The following is a 17,061-nucleotide window of genomic DNA, read 5'->3' as shown; positions in this document are numbered from 1 at the left end:
ACAGTAGGGGGTACATTATTAGTTGTTATGAGGAGCAGCAGCAGAGACATGAGCCACTTTTCTATTTATAGGAGAGAAATGAACTGGTTTTTGCTGCTGAATGTTTTTTTCCTTTGTGGAAGAATATGATGTAGAGATTTGGTGAATAATAAAAGGAAATAGAAGATACTGTGTATGAGGTTTATGAGGCAGAGATTGAGGGGAGGGAGTGTTTATAATAAGGGGGGGGGTGTATTTATTATAAGGACAAATAGACGGGAGTGAAGCAGTGATTGTGTCACATTGGGGGAGTCAGTGGGATGGGGAGCAGGGAGTGTTAGTTCATGGTTTAATGCAGAAGGCAAAGAAGTGAAATGATTATTAGATTAGAGTGTGAGCTGTATGGGACAGGAGTGCAACTCTTATGAATCAGAATGGAACTAATGATCGAGAACCTTTGCATTGCCCCGCCTCCCATCCCTTTTACTCCTCCCCTTTCCTTTGTTCCACTTCCCAATTCTCTGTGTGACAAACCTATTTTAATTTATAAAGTACCAAATATATATTATTATATAAATTAACAAACCTATTTTATTATATAAAGTAACAAATATACAATATTATTATAAAGTAACAAATATTCATTATTATATAAAGTAACAAATATCCATTATTATATAAATATATATTATCTAAAGTAACAAATATACAATATTATATAAAGTAACAAATATTCGTTATCATATAAATATATAGTATATAAAGTAACAAATATATACTGTTATATAAAGTAAAATATTATTATATAAATAAACAAATATATATAATATTATATAAAGTAACAAATCTATATTATTCTCTCTCCCATCATGCACCAGGTGCTGGGGCTCAGATGTCCTTTGTTTGGCTAACAAGGCTGAAGATGTGTTGCTATGACAACCTGGTATAATGGGGGAGAGGGAAGAGGGGGGGGAGGCAGTAGAATAATGGACAAGATACACATAAAAATGGCCATTTGCTCCATGTGAATGGGAGGGGGGGCTAATGATGGGGGGGGAGTTCGAGGAGAAGACACATCAGATATAATAAAAAGATATAATAAAACAGTCAGGGTCACAATGAGGAGCACTGATTTAGCACAATGTTATTGTGAGACAATTTAGTGGTGGGGTCGCTGGGAGTTGTAGTACAAGTAGCGCATGAGGAGGGCAGGTTTTTATTCACTGTATAGAGATAAAGAAGCCCTTTCATGGGGGAGAGGGGTTCAGGGCCCCTTCATGTAAAACATGGTCACTGCTGTCACATATTCACATTATACAAGTGACACAAACCTTATCTGCCCCTGTCCTTTCTACTGACAATTCCTCTATTGCTTTGTTATCTTCTATATAATAATAGTCATAATAATAATAATAATACAATAATAATCAGCCAAGTAGCACCATCTGCTGGAACAAGGTGGCATTGCATGTGCCCAAGGCTTTATTGTATTTCATTGGCATCTCACGTCTACGTAGCAATTATCATTATTATTATTATTATTGTTATTATTATTATTATTATTATTATTATTATTATTATTATTATTATTATGTGTTATTTGTAACATTATGCACATAGAATTCATATTCCTACTTATATTGCATATGTCCTCTTAATCATGCAATGATCTTGCATTTGCACAGGGGAGTGTATTTCCTGGTACTCGTGTGACTGTCTCTACTTCCTTTGCATGGGGAGTGTATTTCCTGGTACTCGTGTGACTGTCTCTACTTCCTTTGCACGGGGGAGTGTATTTCCTGGTACTCGTGTGACTGTCTCTACTTCCTTTGCACAGGGGAGTGTATTTCCTGGTACTCGTGTGACTGTCTCTACTTCCTTTGCACGGGGAAGTGTATTTCCTGGTACTCGTGTGACTGTCTCTACTTCCTTTGCATGGGGAGTGTATTTCCTGGTACTCGTGTGACTGTCTCTACTTCCTTTGCATGGGGAGTGTATTTCCTGGTACTCATGTGACTGTCTCTACTTCCTTTGCACAGGGGGAGTGTATTCCTGGTACTCCTGTGACTGTCTCTAATTCCATTGCAAAAGGGAATGTATTTCCTGGTACTCGTATGACTGTCTCTACTTCCTTTGCACGGGGGAGTGTATTTCCTGGTACTCATGTGACTGTCTCTACTTCCTTTGCACGGGGGAGTGTATTTCCTGGTACTCGTGTGACTGTCTCTACTTCCTTTGCACGGGGGAGTGTATTTCCTGGTACTCATGTGACTCTTTCTACTTCCTTTGCACAGGGAAGTGTATTTCCTGGTACTCGTGTGACTGTCTCTACTTCCTTTGCACAGGGAAGTGTATTTCCTGGTACTCGTGTGACTGTCTCTACTTCCTTTGCACGGGGGAGTGTATTTCCTGGTACTCGTGTGAGGAAGGTGTATATTGGGTGATGGTGATTAGAGTGATGATGGGGATGACTGGTAGTTAGTACTTGGGGGGGTCGGTGGTAGTGGGTTTGGTAGAGACGACAGTGGGATCAGTAGGAGATGAGGGGGGTGTTGATACAGACGGGTGGGTTCGTTCATGAGGAATATTTACAGTAGGACGGGGCAAGTATTAGGGTTCAGTTATTCTACTTCGCCCCCACAGATGCCGTTACTTTGCCCTGGGCAGAGACATTACCCAAGATAAGTGCAGTGTCTCTGTATGTGACACTGCAGTAACATAATGTCACTGTGACTCATGGGGGACCCCCCGCAGCACCCCCACATTATTAATATGCAATAGGGGCTACTGAGAATCACTGCTGCGTCACCCCATTAATTATTCAAACATTTAGTAACTGCCCCTCCCACTGCCGGGGGCACCGACCTTAATTCCTGTTCTGCTACAAAGAAGCCCAAATATTTCAGCTACAGAATTAAATTAACTGGGACCCCCGTTCACATGAACTCGCTGCAATGGGGCAGTGGCAATACCCAAACCTGCTGTCCTGATTGGTCCCCGGCACCAGAGGAAACCTGCTTGTGACAACGTGTGATTACAAGTACTGGACTGTAGGGGGTGCAGGATACACCGAAAACTGCTCATAAGCAGCCAGAACCAGGAGTCAATCATGTGAAGCACAATTCAGCAGGAACAGTCCCCTAACTTTGCTCATAGTCTGTACAGAGAGATCCCATAAAACTATGGCAGCATAGGTATTCCCTGTACTAAGCACAATTCAGCAGGAACAGCCCCCTAAGTTTGCTCATAGTCTGTACAGAGAGATCCCATAAAACTATGGTACATAGGTATTCCCTGTACTAACCACAATTCAGCAGGAACAGTCCCCTAAGTTTGTTCATAGTCTGTACAGAGAGATCCCATAAAACTATGGCAGCATAGGTATTCCCAGTACTAAGCACAATTCAGCAGGAACAGTCCCTAAGTTTGCTCATAGTCTGTACAGAGAGATCCCATAAAACTATGGCACATAGGTATTCCCTGTACTAAGCACAATTCAGCAGGAACAGTCCCTAAGTTTGCTCATAGTCTGTACAGAGAGATCCCATAAAACTATGGCAGCATAGGTATTCCCTGTACTAAGCACAATTCAGCAGGAACAGCCCCCTAAGTTTGCTCATAGTCTGTACAGAGAGATCCCATAAAACTATGGTACATAGGTATTCCCTGTACTAAGCACAATTCAGCAGGAACAGTCCCTAAGTTTGCTCATAGTCTGTACAGAGAGATCCCATAAAACTATGGCAGCATAGGTATTTCCCTGTAGTAACCACAATTCAGCAGGAACAGCCCCTAAGTTTGCTCATAGTCTGTACAGAGAGATCCCATAAAACTATGGCAGCATAGGTATTCCCTGTACTAAGCACAATTCAGCAGGAACAGCCCCTAAGTTTGCTCATTGTCTGTACAGAGAGATCCCATAAAACTATGGCAGCATAGGTATTCCCTGTACTAAGCACAATTCAGCAGGAACAGTCCCTAAGTTTGCTCATAGTCTGTACAGAAAGATCCCATAAAACTATGGCAGTATTATAGGTATTCCCTGTACTAAGCACAATTCAGCAGGAACAGTCCCTAAGTTTGCTCATAGTCTGTACAGAGAGATCCCATAAAACTATGGTACATAGGTATTCCCTGTACTAAGCACAATTCAGCAGGAACAGTCCCCTAAGTTTGCTCATAGTCTGTACAGAGAGATCCCATAAAACTATGGCAGCGTAGGTATTCCCTGTACTAAGCACAATTCAGCAGGAACAGCCCCTAAGTTTGCTCATAGTCTGTACAGAGAGATCCCATAAAACTATGACAGTATAGGTATTCCCTGTACTAAGCACAATTCAGCAGGAACAGTCCCCTAAGTTTGCTCATAGTCTGTACAGAGAGATCCCATAAAACTATGGCAGTATAGGTATTCCCTGTACTAAGCACAATTCAGCAGGAACAGTCCCCTAAGTTTGCTCATAGTCTGTACAGAGAGATCCCATAAAACTATGGTACATAGGTATTCCCTGTACTAAGCACAATTCAGCAGGAACAGTCCCCTAAGTTTGCTCATAGTCTGTACAGAGAGATCCCATAAAACTATGGTACATAGGTATTCCCTGTACTAAGCACAATTCAGCAGGAACAGTCCCTAAGTTTGCTCATAGTCTGTACAGAGAGATCCCATAAAACTATGACAGCATAGGTATTCCCTGTACTAAGCACAATTCAGCAGGAACAGTCCCCTAAGTTTGCTCATAGTCTGTACAGAGAGATCCCATAAAACTATGGTACATAGGTATTCCCTGTACTAAGCACAATTCAGCAGGAACAGTCCCCTAAGTTTGCTCATAGTCTGTACAGAGAGATCCCATAAAACTATGGCAGCATAGGTATTCCCTGTACTAAGCACAATTCAGCAGGAACAGTCCCCTAAGTTTGCTCATAGTCTGTACAGAGAGATCCCATAAAACTATGACAGCATAGGTATTCCCTGTACTAAGCACAATTCAGCAGGAACAGTCCCCTAAGTTTGCTCATAGTCTGTACAGAGAGATCCCATAAAACTATGGTACATAGGTATTCCCTGTACTAAGCACAATTCAGCAGGAACAGTCCCCTAAGTTTGCTCATAGTCTGTACAGAGAGATCCCATAAAACTATGGCACATAGGTATTCCCTGTACTAAGCACAATTCAGCAGGAACAGCTGGAGGGCATTATTTTTGGCTGGGGCCCTCAGGAGATGTTGGGGTGCTTGGGGGCAGGTATGATACTGTATGTGAGAGTCATTAAAGCTGTAGGTTTTATTTCAGGAGACGAAACCTGTGACCTTTGCTCTGATTTTCTCTTTATTGAAGATAAAAGTCCGTGTGGTGTCGGGGCAGATAAATGTGAGTTTTTGGATGATAAATGGGAATCTGACAGTCAGTAAATGTATCAAATTCCTTTCTGTCAGTTCCAGTACCAGGCAATACAGTTCTCGGGAAATTGGGAGAATCGATCGGTTGGTTCCAGTCTCCTCCAGTTCAGCCCAGTAAGGACAGTACTTGTCTCTGGCCGGTAGGTTGCCCCGGGGCCCCTGCTTGATATTATATTATATTATATTATATTATACACAAGTTCTGTTTCTATTGCTTTTCAGTTCCTGGCGACACCCAACACATTTAGACAGAGTATATTTTCCTTTACAGCAAGATCTATATGAATTTGAGAGCAGGGACCCATTATATAATTATCCAATAAGTAAAAGTGACACAGAAAATGAGTAGAAACACTGACCCCGGCCCCCCATTATTTCCCTGAGAAAGTTGAGACCAAAACAAACGAATCCTTGGGCACAGGGGCATTTAGGGGATGTTTATATGGAAATATCTGTAATTATCCAAATTTGTCTAAACCTACAGATCCTTTATAACTAAAAGTTCTGTTGTGGGGGCCCTGGGTTTGCAGAGGTGTAGCAAGTAGTCTTGGTAAGCTTAGTTGTCTAGTTAACGTACAGCTTTAGTTGCCCTTTAATAGTATAGTAAATATAATGTTTTCTGCCTCCATCATAGTAGTGAAATAATTGACTAAAAGCAATGTAAGTGTGATAAGAGGCTCCTAATCGCTTCAAGGTAATGTGCACCTCATATTAAACTTCCAGATAAAAGGCCATAAATTCATTATACACACAGAGACTTCAGCGTCACTGGGAACTTGCCCTTTTATTCTATACAATCATATCACTGGCCAAGAAAAAGATTTCATGGAAACTTTACCCTCCAGGGCAGAAACAGCCTTGTTCTGAGAAATAAACAGCCAGACATGTGACATCTCCCACCTATTTCCACCCAATACCCCTTAGCTTTATGGCCCCTTATTACACCCAGGTCCATCAGTCTGGGGCCCCTGATTTCAGCCAGTTAGGATTCATCTGCCTAGGGCACAATCTACACAAAGTCTGTTGTGTCTTGGGTTCCATTCTGCCCAGGGCACAATCTACACAAAGTCTGTTGTGTCTTGGGTTCCATTCTGTCCAAGGCACAATCTACATGAAGTCTGTTGAGTCTTGGGTTCCATTCTGTCCAAGGCACAATCTACATGAAGTCTGTTGAGTCTTGGGTTCCATGTTGCTTAGGGCACAATCTACATGAAGTCTTTTGGGTCTTGGGTTCTATTCTGCCCAGGGCACAATCTACATGAATCTGTTGGGTCTTGGGTTCCATTTTGCCAATGGCACTATCTACATGGAGTCTGTTGGTCTTGGGTTCCATTCTGCCCAGTGTACAATCAACATGGAGTCTGTTGAGTCTTGGGTTCTATTCTGCCCCGGGCACAATCTACATGAAGTCTGTTGGGTCTTGGGTTCCATTCTGCACAGAGCACAATCTACATGAAGTCTGTTGGTTCTTGGGCTCCATTCTGCCCAGGGCACAATCTACATGAAGTCGGTTGGGTCTTGGGTTCCATTCTGCCCAGGGCATAATCTACACAAAGTCTGTTGGGTCTTGGGTTCCATTCTGTGTACACGGTATAATAGCTATTATACACAGTATAATAGCAGGTGCCAAAGTATGGTCCATATTTGGCATCACATCATGCTGAATTTAGAGCTCAGTGTGTCTGTTCTGTTGGCAGGGCTTTCTGTCTGGCATGTAAGTGGCACTGCTGCTCTAACCCTTGAGTAATGAATGAGCCCCTCATGTCTGGGTGCAGAATGGTACGATTCTAATTGAGATGTTTGCAAACAGAGGAGTTGCCTTCGCTGAATACAAAGCGATGAAATCTGAAATCCCATATCAACTCCCAGCCCATTTATTGATCATGTTGGTGCAGAGTGCAGTGCCCGCGGTTCCAGGATTGTATCTCAGTAGTGACAACAAACATCAGCCGTCTTATCTTGACTCCAAAGTAACAAATGAAATGCTCCTGTTGGCGATTTTATGTAACACCTGCGGTGCTACCTCACTGTATCCTTCATGAAAAGGTCAACTAAAAGCTTGGGCCATAGATGGGGCTTAGACAGAGTTCTATGGGGATCTTCTACATTAATAGGAAGGCAGGGTCTTATAGAGTGTCCCAGGAGACAACATTTAACACTAACCTGGGGTCTATAACATAACTCCTTTTGATTTTCAGTGAGGGATATCGGGAGCCCTTGATGGCCCATTGGGACATTGGGATCTGGAGACATTGAGTCTAGTTGGGAACATTGATCAGGTAGAATTTGAGGCAGCCATTTTGGGTCACAGCCAGAGCCACCCATGTTTTAGGGTCAGACTCACCCATATTTAGGTCCTTCCTTGTCTCTTCCCAGTGTTGAATCTGAGCCGGTACCTAGTTGTGCTGAGTCATGAGTGCAAGCCAGCAAGGTTGAGGAGAATCAAATCTGGCACAGGTTGTGTTTAATTAGGAAATAGAGAAGAGAAGGCGTGTGGACAATAACAATGTCTAATTGATTTATTGCCCCTGACTCTATAAAAATCTGCCCTTTCTCCTGCATGAATAACCTTGTTAGCCAGGGGACAATGGCAGGATTTATTATTGGGCACAACTGGATTTATCAAAGCCTTGTATTGTGTCTACAGAATATAAAAGCCCTCACTGCCAAGCTTGGCGCTACCTTGTAGTACAGACGGCAGCACTTGCCTTTCACACCTTCCTCTAATGGCACTTGTTGGGTTTGTGGGTGATATTTGGTTTTATAGCATGACATTGGGTGCCACACACCATTACTCAGCACAACTGTTATTTACTTATCACTGGCTATATAGCTATTCGTTTTCCTCCCTTTAGCGTGTCACCTGGGACAATTCTCTGAGCTGCTCGTTAAGTCAAGCATTAATAAGCCACCACAAACTGACTAATATTCCAGCTCCTAATTTATCCCCCCTTCGGATATTGTGACAGAGATGGGAGGTCTCCACTTTATTTTATTAAACCATAACACAGAGAATGGGGCCATTGATTCCATCACAACCCTGATAAACCTAAACTTGGTTGTGAGTCTAACATACAAAACCCAAGGGTCTTGGTGAGTGATTTTCAATAAATTCCAAGTGCAGAGCCATGTGGTGCTGTAGAAGCATTTCTGAGATTTAGATCACCAATTTAGACCTTTGCTACTCATTCCTGTTCCGGACTTAAGACCTCAAACCCCACAGAACCAATTCATTCAAAAGTCGCTGCGGCGGTGGATGGATTGGAAACAGTACTTGCGAGAGTGAGAGGATGAAGCACAGACCTCCCTCCTTGAGTCTCATACATTATCCTTAAAGGGATACTGTCATGGGAAAAAAATGAATCAGTTAATAGTGCTGCTCCAGCAGAATTCTGCACTGAAATCCATTTCTCAAAAGAGCAAACAGATTTTTTTATATTCAATTTTGAAATCTGACATGGGGCTAGACATATTGTCAATTTCCCAGCTGCCCCCAGTCATGTGACTTGTGCTCTGATAAACTTCAATCACTCTTTACTGCTGTACTGCAAGTCGGAGTGATATCAACCCCTCCTCTTTCCCCCTCCAGCAGCCAAACAAAAGAACAATGGGAAGGTAACCAGATAGCAGCTCCCTAACACAAGATAACAGCTGCCTGGTAGATCTAAGAACAACACTCAATAGTAAAATCCAGGTCCCACTGAGACACATTCAGTTACACTGAGAAGGAAAAACAGCAGCCTGCCAGAAAGCATTTCTCTCCTAAAGTGCAGGCACAAGTCACATGACCAGGGGCAGCTGGGAAATTGACAAAATGTCTAGCCCCATGTCAGATTTCAAAATTGAATATAAAAAATTCTGTTTGGTCTTTTGAGAAATGGATTTCAGTGCAGAATTCTGCTGGAGTAGCACTAGTAACTGATTCATTTTGAAAAAAATTTTTTTTTCCCAGGACAGTATCCCTTTAAGTTACATAGACTTCTATAGTCATCCCTACGTTCTTCTCTTCCATCTGCTCGTCCTTTCCATCCCTCCTTTTTCATCTGTCTATCCAGCCTTCTTAGATCACTTTACTCCACTGGTCTCCTCTAGTCCCATCAGTCACCCCAATTCTCAAGAACATCACCCAGCCGTACTACTTACCTGTAGAGCACAGAACACCCAGCAGGACAAGGCTGTGAAACTGAAGGCCTTCTGGCTGAGTGGAGTAACATCCAATGTGCAGGTTACATTACACACAAATAAGACCCCTTCCAGAACTATAAAGAAAATAGGTACGTCTACTACTCAGGTAGTTCAATAAGAAACAGAGAGTATGCTGGGAAATGTGAATCTGTTGACTGCAGAATGACGCAGCTTTCTATGGATACCCTTAATATATCATCATATCATCGTGCCCCACCGCATTCCTGCGCAACACTCTCACTTCTTATTGAATTTTACTCCTTTTATCAGAGACATTCTTGGCCATGGCCAGATAACGAGAATAATGATTGCTCATTAATGAGAAGGTAAATGGGTTTCTTTAAATGTTAATATTATACGAGACTTGACAAGCTTGACTTGTGTCTAAGGCCAAGAAGACGCAGTCAATACTTATACAACCACATGGAGTCGTAAAGAACCATAAACTTGCTGATAAGTTTGTTTGCTAATTATTGACCGACAGAAATTATTGGGAAACAGTGAGATTCCACCTCCCCGTCATGTTGTATATAAAGCCGCATCTCAGTTCAGTTTTCTGTTGCATCCCAGCAGTGCATCCCAGCAGTGCATCCCAGCAGTGCATCCCACAAGTAACATCAGCTCCAGCCTAGAACAATGTCGGCCCAGTCGGACCTCATTCACATGTTCAATGGAATTCCCTTCACAACAAAATCATCAGCTGATCTGCTGAGATCCTTGAACAACTTCCAAGCCAGGGATGATGACCTTCTGCTGGTGTCTTATCCAAAGTCCGGTAAGTAGTCCTCCCATGTCCCTGGAGAGGTAGATGGAAACTAGTCTGAAAGGTTGTATTTGAAAAATCTATTTTCTGTCTCATGCATTCATTGGATTTAGGGGTTTCCATGTAGCACTGCCCTCATTTTGAAGTCTTCCGTTACTCATTCTAGGCACCCACTGGCTGGCCGAAATTCTGAAGCAACTGTACAACACCAAAGCCCCCAACAAGGTCTCTATAACTTCTCCTATTGAGTTTGGAGATGTGGGAAAGCTTGAGGAACTGAATTCTATCACTGCCAGGAGGATCATCCCAACACACCTGAGCTGTGAGATGATCCCGAATGACTTCAAGGACAGGAAGTGTAAGGTGAGACAATTATCACGTGAACATCCGGACAATGAACGCATTTGGAATTAATGCCTACGAATTAACGGTTTTCATGGTAACGAAGTTTGTAAAAATAAAATTACAGTTGTATATGTAAAAAATGTTCACATTTGAAATTAATACAATAAACATGTAGTTCTAACAATTGTTGCACCTTATTTATAAAGACTGGATATTTCTCTCTCTTCCAGGCTATTTACATCATAAGAAACCCAAAAGACACAGCAGTTTCCTTGTTTCACTACTACAAAGATAACCCCAACCTCCCCACCATTGAATCCTGGCATTCTTACTTCGACATGTTCTTACATGGACAAGGTAAATAGCACTGAATATATGAACTGATTCTATGGTAGTCATTGAACATGAACGATGGCCGTTCCCAAACTGTAGCCAATCACAGGTTAATTACATCTGTAGGGCTGGACCAAACTGCAGTCCCTAAGTTTTAGAACCTTCCTAGGACTAGGCCAACTTGTAGGACAATTCTTTATTTAGGGCTGGATCAACCAGTAGCCAATCAGAACATAAGTACACTCCCAGGGCTAAACCAATCTGCTGGCCAATCAGGACATTAGAACATTCCCAGGGCTAACCCAACCTGTAGCCAATCAGAACATTAGAACACTTCCAGGGCTAGATCAATCTATATCCAATCAGAACATTCCCAGGACTAGACCAACCTGTAGCCAATCAGAACATTAGAACATATTTAGAGTTAGAGGGAGATTTGGGGTGAGTGCTTATTTGTGCCCTGGGTACCCCTGGAACTATAGCAGGGTGACACCCCAATGTTTCTATATATCTGTAACCTTGTTATGAGCTAAGGGGGCCCAGTCTGAAGGTCAGTTAGGGGGAGATTTGGGGTGAGTGTTTATTTGTACCCTGGGTACCCCTGGAACTATAGCAGGGTGACTGTTACCCCAATGTTTCTATATATCTGTAACCTTGTTATGAGCTAAGGGGGCCCAGTCTGAAGGTCAGTTAGGGGGAGATTTGGGGTGAGTGTTTATTTGTACCCTGGGTACCCCTGGAACTATAGCAGGGTGACACCCCAATGTTTCTATATATCTGTAACCTTGTTATGAGCTAAGGGGGCCCAGTCTGAAGGTCAGTTAGGAGGAGATTTGGGGTGAGTGTTTATTTGTGCCCTGGGTACCCCTGGAACTATAGCAGGGTGACACCCCAATGTTTCTATATATCTGCAACCTTGTTATGAGCTAAGGGGGCCCAGTCTGAAGGTCAGTTAGGGGGAGATTTGGGGTGAGTGTTTATTTGTGCCCTGGGTACCCCTGGAACTATAGCAGGGTGAGTGTTACCCCAATGTTTCTATATATCTGTAACCTTGTTATGAGCTAAGGGGGCCCAGTCTGAAGGTCAGTTAGGGGGAGATTTGGGGTGAGTGATTATTTGTACCCTGGGTACCCCTGGAACTATAGCAGGGTGAAACCCCAATGTTTCTATATATCTGTATATCTGAGCTAAGGGGGCCCAGTCCAAAGGTTGGACTTGAACCAGCCCAATAACCACAAGCTCATATAATTATATCCTATACAAATACCTTTTTCGTGGAATCACTTGAGTAAATTGGGTATGAAGCATCAATACTTCTATTATCACATTCCATCGGCTTATTTGAAGGGCAATAAAATAGAAAGGGACAATAAAGATAAGTTACCACACGTGGAGATATTCTCACTCTACACTTCTTAGTAAGACTCTGTGTTGTCATAGAGCAGATACAGCAAATACACCGACTGGGCAAAGAAGAGTCTGGAACTCCAGGACACCAGTGATGTCACTAGAAATTGGGATTGTGGGTAGTTCTAGTGACCCGCCACTAACATAGGAAACAAGTTTTAGAGTCACGTGCAGAACATTAGGGAATTGTATCACATTCTATCTACAGACTATCATTTACTGCAGTTTTTTGTGTTTTTACAAAAATATATTTTTTTTTTTCAATTGTCAGTTGTGTGCGGATCCTGGTTTGACCATATCTTGGGGTGGGAGGAGCACAGGAATGAAATGTCAACTCTCTTCTTGTACTACGAGGCCATGAAGAAGGTGAGGTTTTATTTATTTCTATTTAATGTCTAATTCTTCTGCCACTTGGAAATCTACAGAAATATTCCAGGAGTTCGGGGGGGGGCACTTATAGAAAAAAATATAAAATAATGAGTTACTATAACTCATCATTCATCACTGTCTATTGCAGTGTTTTTATTGGTCTACCTATATGTTCAGTTCTGGACTCTTTTTCTCTTTCCTTCAGGACCTCCCCAAATCTGTAAGAAAAATCAGCTCTTTCCTCAACATCAATCTCAGTGAGAATGAAATCAGTGGCATCTGCAAGAAGACCTCATTCGGTGAGATGAAAACCAACGTGGAGAAAGAGAGCAATGACCCAAACCACACAGTGTGCGCTCTGACAACTAACAAGAAGCTCATCTTCAGGAAAGGTATGGTCAGCTCTGTCTTTGTAGGTTGCAAATAGGAGCCAGTAACCTGGGTTCTACATATAGTGACCCCCCCCCCAGCAAACAGCAGCTGGTAACAGATATAGTAGGGCAATAAGAAGCCAGTAGAGAACATAAGGCAAGGTTGAGACCTTAAGGCAAGATGGAGACAGTAGGCCAAGCCAGAGATAGTAGGATAAGACAGAGACATTAGGACCAGATGGAGACAGTAGAACAAGATGGAGACAGTAGGACAAGATGGAGACAGTAGGGCAAGATGGAGACAGTAGGGCAAGATGGAGACAGTAGGACAAGATGGAGACAGTAGGGCAAGATGGAGACAGTAGGGCAAGATGGAGACAGTAGGGCAAGATGGAGACAGTAGGGCAAGATGGAGACAGTAGGGCAAGATGTAGACAATAGGACAAGATGGAGACAGTAGGACAAGATGGAGACAGTAGGACAAGTTGGAGACAGTAGGGCAAGATGGAGCCAGTAGGGCAAGATGGAGACAGTAGGGCAAGATGGAGACAGTAGGACAAGATGGAGACAGTAGGGCAAAATGGCGACAATAGGACAAGATGGAGACAGTAGGGCAAGATGGAGACAGTAGGGCAAGATGGAGACAATAGGACAAGATGGAAACAGTACGGCAAGATGGTGACAGTAGGGTAAGATGGAGACAATAGGACAAGATGGAAACAGTACGGCAAGATGGTGACAGTAGGGTAAGATGGAGACAGTAGTAAATGATGAAGACAGTAGGGCAAGATGGAGACAGTAAGAAAAGATGGAGACAGTAGGCCAAGCCAGAGATAGTAGGATAAGACAAAGACAGTAGGACAATATGCAGAAAGTGGGAAAAGATGGAGAAAGTAGAACAAGATGGAGACAGTAGGACAAGATGGAGACAGTAGGACAAGATGGAGACAGTAGGACAAGATGTAGACAGTAGGACAAGATGGAGAAAGTAGGACAAGATGGAGAAAGTAGGACAAGATGGAGACATTAGGACAAGATGGAGACAGTAGGACAGGCTGGAGAAAGTAGGACAAGATGGAGACAGTAGGACAAGATGGGGACAGTAGGACAAGCTGGATACAGTAGGACAAGATGGAGACAGTAGTAAGACAAGATGAAGACAAGAGGACAAGATGGAGACAGAAGGAAAGATGGAGACAGTAGGACAAGATGGACACAGTAAGGCAAGATAGAGACACTAGAAAAGATGGAGACAGTAGGACAAAATGGAGATAATAGGGCGAGATATCGACAGTAGGTCAAGATGGAAATAGCAGGACAAGATGGAGACAGTAGAGCAACAGGGTAAATGTAGGACAGGATAAAGAATGATCAGCTTTCCTGATCATTTAATGAACACGAACTGATCAGTGGGGAATTTCTTCATGTAAGTACCATCCTATAAATTGTTTCTATTTCAGGGGCCGTTGGTGACTGGAAACAATATTTCACGCCAAAACAGAACCGATTATTGGATGAACTCTACAAGGCAAAGATGGATTCCAGTTGTTTGGCCAAGAACATTGTCTACGAGTAATAAAAATGAGGCCTAATAGTGATTGTTACAAAATCCCTGTAAATCTGAGACAAAACAAGTGTGAGATGTTACAATCCCTGGCAGAAAACTCTGCACCCCCAAAATCATGAGAAAGGCCCCAAACATGAAGGGTCAGAGATTTATTCTGTGTGCTGATTCATAAATGGCTGCCGGAGTCGCCTATCGATTTCTTTCCTTATGCTGGTGACCCCCAATCCCACCTGTTGCCCCATTCCTATGGCCATTTCTTCTGCGGTACAAGGGAAATGTCTATCTAAATGTCAATCCTGATTGTAATGAATGTTCCTTGTGTTGTAACAATGTAGATCAGTACTAGAGCTGATGTATGTAACGAGTTTAATACTAATTAGATGGAAGGTTCTTCTTCATCAGAGAAATGAAAAGCACTTTATCCTTAGGGGAAGAATCAGTCCATCCTAATTGTGACGGACAAACAAATGTTCATTATTATCTGAGGGCCGACATTTAAGTGGCTGGTTTGAAGCCCCCATTGCTAAAGAAACGGGGGGCTCTGCTGCCAATGGAGCCTCCCTGGTTGAGGCAGAGAAACTACAGAGCTAATAGACACCTATAGGAAAGAACTGGTGCGCCTTGTATCTTCCCCCATTATACAAGGCAGGAAGCCAGCGGTGCTCAGTAATCTGCTTCCCCTGCTACATAACATTCATTTAGCATCCGCTGTTGGGCACAATTGTTGTTTAACTTGGACTCTCTGCATTCACTTTCTGTCTTGTCATTGCAGGGATAATGTTTCTTTCAATAACAGAGAGTCCCAAAACTAGAGCAATACCCTCAGGCCTGTCCCTTATAAGTGTCAATCCAAAGCTGTGAGTTGTGTTGTTTTTCTGTGAGTCGCATCAATATACTCACCACTAGGGTGAAGGTAAACTGTACTGTTTTATGCAATGAATAAACTATACAACTTCTTCACATAATGTCTATTATTCAAATCAGTGGGGGTTTTATAGAAAGAATGGGGTAACAGTCACCCTGCTATAGTTCAAGGGGTACCCAGGGTACAAATAAACACTCACCCCAAATCTCCCCCTAACTGACCTTCAGACTGGGCCCCCTTAGCTCATAACAAGGTTACAGATATATAGAAACATTGGGGTGTCACCCTGCTATAGTTCCAGGGGTACCCAGGGTACAAATAAACACTCACCCCAAATCTCCCCTAACTGACCTTCAGACTGGGCCCCTTAGCTCATAACAAGGTTACAGATATATAGAAACATTGGGGTGTCACCCTGCTATAGTTCCAGGGGTACCCAGGGTACAAATAAACACCCCAAATCTCCCCCTAACTGACCTTCAGACTGGGCCCCCTTAGCTCATAACAAGGTTACAGATATATAGAAACATTGGGGTGTCACCCAGCTATAGTTCCAGGGGTACCCAGGGTACAAATAAGCACTCACCCCAAATCTCCCCCTAACTGACCTTCAGACTGGGCCCCCTTAGCTCATAACAAGGTTACAGATATATAGAAACATTGGGGTGTCACCCTGCTATAGTTCCAGGGGTACCCAGGGTACAAATAAGCACTCACCCCAAATCTCCCCCTAACTGACCTTCAGACTGGGCCCCCTTAGCTCATAACAAGGTTACAGATATATAGAAACATTGGGGTGTCACCCTGCTATAGTTCCAGGGGTACCCAGGGCACAAATGGAATGTGAAGTGGCAGAAGCGGCTGCAAATTGAATGAAATTCAGCAGGTGACAGTTGCCAGTATTCTCTATAGAGAGGGCAGCTGACAGTTGCAATTGACCCTCCTTGGAATAAGAACTAAAATGATGGCAAACAGGAGAAAAGTAAGAGAGGACTTGTCAATATTGACAATAATGCCCTGCAACCTTCCGCTCCTGGGATGCTGGGAGTTGTAAATAGTAGGCTGGACATTAAACAGAAACTCAGTACATACTAAGTGTCAGCACTAACTGTCAGCACCAGGTGTCAGTAAAGACCCAGCTGTGTGATATGAGCGACTCACGAGAGACACGTTCCTCTCCGGCTCCTGCAACAAAATGTGCGGTTAAATTGTGTATAAATGCCATTGCTGTTGAAAGAAGTGTCTGTCTGTCTCTTTCTTTTGTGGGCGGAGTTCTCCTTTAACTAGAATTTCCTTTCATGTAAATGTCACATTTCTCCTGAATTAAAGAGAAAGTGACTCTCCCCGCACTGACAGAGCAATTGGAGAGGAGAATTTATATCATTTCATATTATCCCAGAACTAAATCAAGAAATGTCTGAAATATTCGCTGTTTATCTGCTCCCCACTTCTACTGAGACTTCTATGGCCTCAC

The 17,061-nt window shown here is 42.9% G+C and overlaps 1 protein-coding gene across 1 annotated transcript; it reads left to right on the top strand.

The window, feature by feature from the left end:
- The first annotated feature begins 10,111 nt into the window (after positions 1-10,111).
- Positions 10,112-15,681, top strand: sult6b1l.S (sulfotransferase 6B1-like S homeolog). The gene is made up of 6 exons (XM_018254651.2): positions 10,112-10,342; positions 10,497-10,693; positions 10,906-11,032; positions 12,687-12,781; positions 12,990-13,176; positions 14,616-15,681. The coding sequence occupies exons 1-6, from the start codon at positions 10,204-10,206 to the stop codon at positions 14,729-14,731; spliced, it is 861 nt and encodes a 286-aa protein (XP_018110140.1). The 5' UTR covers positions 10,112-10,203; the 3' UTR covers positions 14,732-15,681.
- The last annotated feature ends 1,380 nt before the right edge of the window (positions 15,682-17,061 follow it).

Source organism: Xenopus laevis, chromosome 3S (assembly GCF_017654675.1).
Source record: "Xenopus laevis strain J_2021 chromosome 3S, Xenopus_laevis_v10.1, whole genome shotgun sequence".
Lineage (NCBI taxonomy): Eukaryota > Metazoa > Chordata > Amphibia > Anura > Pipidae > Xenopus > Xenopus laevis.
This window is presented reverse-complemented; position numbering and strand designations above follow the sequence as displayed.

Bases quoted from the DNA above. Each gene is read 5' to 3' on its own strand.
- sult6b1l.S (XM_018254651.2), top strand. From the start codon at position 10,204: ATGTCGGCCCAGTCGGACCTCATTCACATGTTCAATGGAATTCCCTTC. The intron at 10,343-10,496 runs GTAAGTAGTCCT...TACTCATTCTAG, and splicing joins GGTGTCTTATCCAAAGTCCG to GCACCCACTGGCTGGCCGAA. The intron at 13,177-14,615 runs GTATGGTCAGCT...TTTCTATTTCAG, and splicing joins GAAGCTCATCTTCAGGAAAG to GGGCCGTTGGTGACTGGAAA.